Below are 4,892 nucleotides of genomic sequence, written 5' to 3'. Positions count from 1 at the left end.
TCTTTGATATTTTACCAAGCAACGTCTATCCAGTGAAAGTGCTGGTGGAAGTGAAGGAAAGAAAGCAAAAAGCAGTGAATAAAAATTTTATATATATATATATATAAAACAACAATAATTTTTTTAATCTTTTCTAAGTTATTTTTTAAGTTATTGTTACATTTTGTTATGTAAGTTAAGTTTAGCATCATTTCCCTTCTCCCTCTCTTCCACCACCAGTTTGCACCTCCACCGTCATCTATCCTCAAAGGTAAAGTGCAAATAAAACTACATTTTTTTTATTAATTATTATTCTATTATGGTTATTTATACATTTACAACTATAAAATGCATTTTTTAGTGTTTTCCTTACTATAGTTAATGTACTACTTAGCTTTAATTTGAGTGTGTTTTTCGTGTTGGAACAAATTATTTGGTTTTACATGTAATTGTATGGGGAAAAATGATTCACCTTACGACATTTACATGATACAATCTCAGTTTCAGAACGGATTAATTTCATATCCTAAGGTACCACTGTATATATATGTATATATGTATGTAGTATATACACACTACACAAATAATAGTCTCAGCAATATGAGATTGCAATTTGGGATCCACTTTAATATCCAGACTGTTAAAGAACACACTTTCACAGTTGCTTTGCTTTCAATTTTAATATATAGTATCTTTCTTTTTGTTTTTTATCTTCCTTCTCTCTTTTGCATTAATAGCATTTTCTTGCTAATCTGTTTTCCACCTCTTTTGTGTTCTCTCCTGCATGTTGCTGGCATCCAAGGAAATGGACTCTCACCTCTGTCTTTCTGATTCAAGAAGGAAGTTAATATTGCTAGATGGTCACAGATTTTTGCAAGTAGGACCATTGCTAATCACTGCTGGGATGGTAGCAACTATTAAAAATTAGTTGTGAACTCTCTTCTTTTTCCTCTTTGGCCTTAGTCTCACTTGATGATGCGGTTGGCACGGTTGTGAACTGTTACAATACCTATAAAAATATTATTAACACAACCAATATCCTTTATCACAATCTAAATTATAATTCAATCATATTTGAGCTGTTTACATAGAATAAAAGATGTTGTTTGTCATAAGTGTAAAGATTAAATACTTTTACTTTTATATTTTTAATAATCGAAACAAGTATGTTAATTAAATATGTAATTTTTTGTTTCAGATGTCACTCTGAAGTGGTTAATTCTGCATTCTAAATCTAGTCAAAATTAAAATATTTAATTGATGGAAATCAAGAAAAATATTACTTTATCTAATTACAAAAATTAAGCATTACAAGTAATTAATTTCATAATGAAATTACAAAATGCATTCTGTATACATCAGTGTATAGTTCATACTTTGTGAATAGATGTTAAGAAAAGTAATTGTACTGTACCTCTGAAAATGGATGATCAGTCAACATGATTAAAGTATACAGTAACCATTGAGTGATTTGGTAATAGCATACCATAAATGAATGAAGGAGGAAATATATAGAATTCAATGAAAAATGATATTTACATATAGTTATCCTATTTTATAGAAGACCAATTGAAATGATAGATGATATTCTGAAGGCATAAAAACTGAACTTTGAATATTAGTAAGGTAATGATTTTTGCAATTTATTTGTATCCTGGAAAGCAAGTAAAATATATAAGCAATAATCATGTATAATTTCTATGGTGAGTGCAAAATCAGTAAGTATTAATATTAATAAAATTAACTTGTTGGAATGCCAACTAGAATTGTAAAAGTGTTCTTTTAACTTATCTGGTTCCTTTTTCAGTTTCAAATAATTAAATTTTACTTAAATGTTTTGTTTGACCATGAATTTTGGAATTTTGTTTAATCAGTGAATTCATATTTTTACAATAATAGAAAATTTTAATCATTTTGACCCTGTTGTTCATTTTGTTAATATTATGTTAATATGGAAATTGTAACTTGTTCATATTATATAACATATTGGATAATTGTTTAGAAATATTTGCAACTACTTTAATAAGTTTATACTTAACAAAATGAGAAGAAAATTCTAAATTGCTTTATTCAACAAAGAATAAAACTGAAAGCAAATAAAATAACTTTGAGGATAGAGAACTATACTAAAATATAACTGTTCCATAGTCACATAAAAAAGATTTGTTGTGAAGCCTATTGTAATGTCAGTGAACAAAGGCAATTTTCAGTCCAATTCAAGATGAAGACCCTAAACATTTAAAGAAAATAAGTTTGTTGATATTCCAATAGGATGTATTCATGGCTGGCACTAAGATTTTTTGTGCCCTGGACAAACTGAAAACATGGTGTCCTCATGATATCACAGTATTTACAATAATATGTAATGCTTCATAATATATTTAAGATATTTAATTAATAATGATAAATCATAGAAATTGACTAGGGAAAAATTTATCAAATTTCATTAGTCAATATCTTGGCACTACTAAATTTTGGTATACTATGTAGTTTCCCATGTTGCCTGTAACTAAAACCTACTTTAGTATCTACTAATATCTCTCTATTCCAACCAGACATTTTTACCTTCAATAACATTTAATAACAAACTAGTGAATGAAGAGGATTGTAATTGTTTTGTATATTTAGTAGCAGTTGACTGTCTACATCCAGAAATTATTTTATTTACTTGCTATATTTATACATGTAAACACTATTGAGTGGTTTTGAATTATACTAAAGTTTAAGAAAATTTCTGAAACATATCTTTTGTAAAAGATTTTCATGTAAATTTGTAAAGCCTTCTTACATATTTTACATTTAAATTCTAATGTTTTGTCAGAAAGGTAGTTATTTTAACTCTATACAATGTAAATATATACTTAACATTATGAATTTTGATATAAAGGGGTTCCATCTTGATTAGAGCTCTAATAGAATTGATGAATGTTTTATCAATTTGATGAAATTTTACAATTTGTTTTACATGTTTAGAGGAAGATGAATATCTTTACAGTAAGCCTTTTTAATCTGATCCAGAATTCAAATTTCTTCTTATATATTATGTATACTTTTGTATGTTATTTTTATGTAATATATTTTTATGTACATTTTTATATTAAAATATTAAATATGATTATTTGTGTATTCTTAAATTTATAATTATTATTGTGGTGCTGGAATATATCTTACATGGTGCATATACAGTAGTTGTGCCCAGTGCTCTGCTAGACCAAGTCAAGAAAACAAGGGTTATATTTTGTTTAGGTGCTTTTTGTGTGTGTGTGTTTAAGAATTTTCTGATTGGCAAATATCAATCAGAAAATTATTAGAAAATTTGTAGGGTTGCTAAACATTTATTTCAACAGATAGTCCTTTATATTAATTAAACTGTCCTTGTTATTTATCCTTTTCCTAACTAGCTAAAAAGAATAGAAAAAATTCTAGTATAATCTTTTAATTTTAACAAATTACCAAAATAAATTACAAAATTTGTGGTTCCTTTTGGTCTATTTATGTATTAAACACAACGAAAACCCGAGAAACGCCATTCTGCCAACTCGTTCGCCAGACGCGATTAGTGTTTAAAACGGTAGTGTTTTCCATGTGGCAAAAGTAAAAAAAAATTTACTTTGATCTACACATACAACAATGTGTAAATCAAAATGTTAATATTTAATTTCTACGTAATTTGAAATATACTTCCATTATTACATGAAATAACTGGTGACTAAAATGTCATCAGATTTTTGAATTTATAAAAATATTTTTAACTTCTCGTTAAATTATAAATAACCTTATAAATTAACATGTAATCAACTGAATTATTCAGTAACTGCTTTAATTTTATACGAATGTATTTTTAAGAATAATCTAAATATTAGCATATTAAAACGGTGATGTGTTGCTAATGGAAAGTTAGTTACGTTAAATCGACCAATTATGGTACGGACAGCCAGTTTTGCCATTAGGCGATCACCTAGGAGCATCAGCCTTGCTCAAAGAAAAAATGGATCATATATATTACATCTGTAAGTTCTAATGTATGGCGCACGCGCGCGCGCGCGCACACATTTTATATATATGTTACCGCTAAAGCTCGAAATCCGTTAATGTGCGCATTACCTAGCTAATCTGCAGATTAACTAGGGTGATCCGTTAAAGCTGCGAAAATTATTCCATTTCTCAAATTACCTAGGTAATGTTCAGATTATCTAGGTAATCTGCAAATTACCTACTAGGCACTCGGTAAAGTGAAAATAAGATTTTTGCTGGAACAACAGCAACGTTTCTGTACGCTTAAATTAACATAATGTTATTTATTTAATTTTCAATATCTAAAGAATCAAGTTAATACAATCAACAAATTAGTTGATTGAATCAATCATCAATCAATTAAAAAAACTTTAATACAAAAATCAAACGGTTTAAAATATTACTACAATTAGGGAAATGAATTTGCAAAACATATGATAAAATTGTACTTACTTATTAGTGCAATCTAAAGATTGGTGACACTTTGAATTACGTAGCAATTGGTTTTTGCGACAAGCACGCCTATTTGTGGTACATTTAGATTTGCAGTCACATTTTCTGAAACCCTGCCCAGTACCAAGGGATTGTTTTATTGCTGTTTGACGTAAAGATATTTCTACAGCAGGGACATCCATCTTCTTTCGTTAAAAATCTCTCTTTGCAAACACTGAATTCAGATTTTGCATACAATTGTTTTAAAATACCTGTTTTAGTATCAAGTTTATAAAAGCCATCCTCTGTTTTACTAAGAACCACAGCTAAAATTGAACGTGCATCAGTTTTTGCTCTGTCTTCTTCGGGTACTTTAATTCTCACAGCGAAACCTTCATCGACGTTTGGGTGCTTTGCATTAGAAACTGCTAACATTTTCTTTGCTTGCTTTTCTAAACATTTCTTGG

General features: G+C 28.3%; 1 protein-coding gene across 1 annotated transcript in view; it reads left to right on the top strand.

The window, feature by feature from the left end:
- The window catches only part of LOC111629515 (ADP-ribosylation factor-like protein 8B), a 34,786-nt gene extending 32,890 nt beyond the window's left edge, over nt 1-1,896 (top strand). The window contains exon 6 of the mRNA XM_023373433.1: nt 1,178-1,896. Within this exon, the coding sequence (XP_023229201.1) occupies nt 1,178-1,227 (50 nt within the window). The 3' untranslated portion in view covers nt 1,228-1,896. The remainder of the gene's footprint in view (nt 1-1,177) is intronic.
- Nucleotides 1,897-4,892: the final 2,996 nt, after the last annotated feature.

Source organism: Centruroides sculpturatus, unplaced genomic scaffold (genome assembly GCF_000671375.1).
Source record: "Centruroides sculpturatus isolate CEXI.00-Female unplaced genomic scaffold, Cexi_2.0 scaffold364, whole genome shotgun sequence".
NCBI lineage: Eukaryota > Metazoa > Arthropoda > Arachnida > Scorpiones > Buthidae > Centruroides > Centruroides sculpturatus.
The sequence above is the reverse complement of the archived record's forward strand: the minus strand, read 5'-3'. Positions and strand labels throughout refer to the sequence as shown.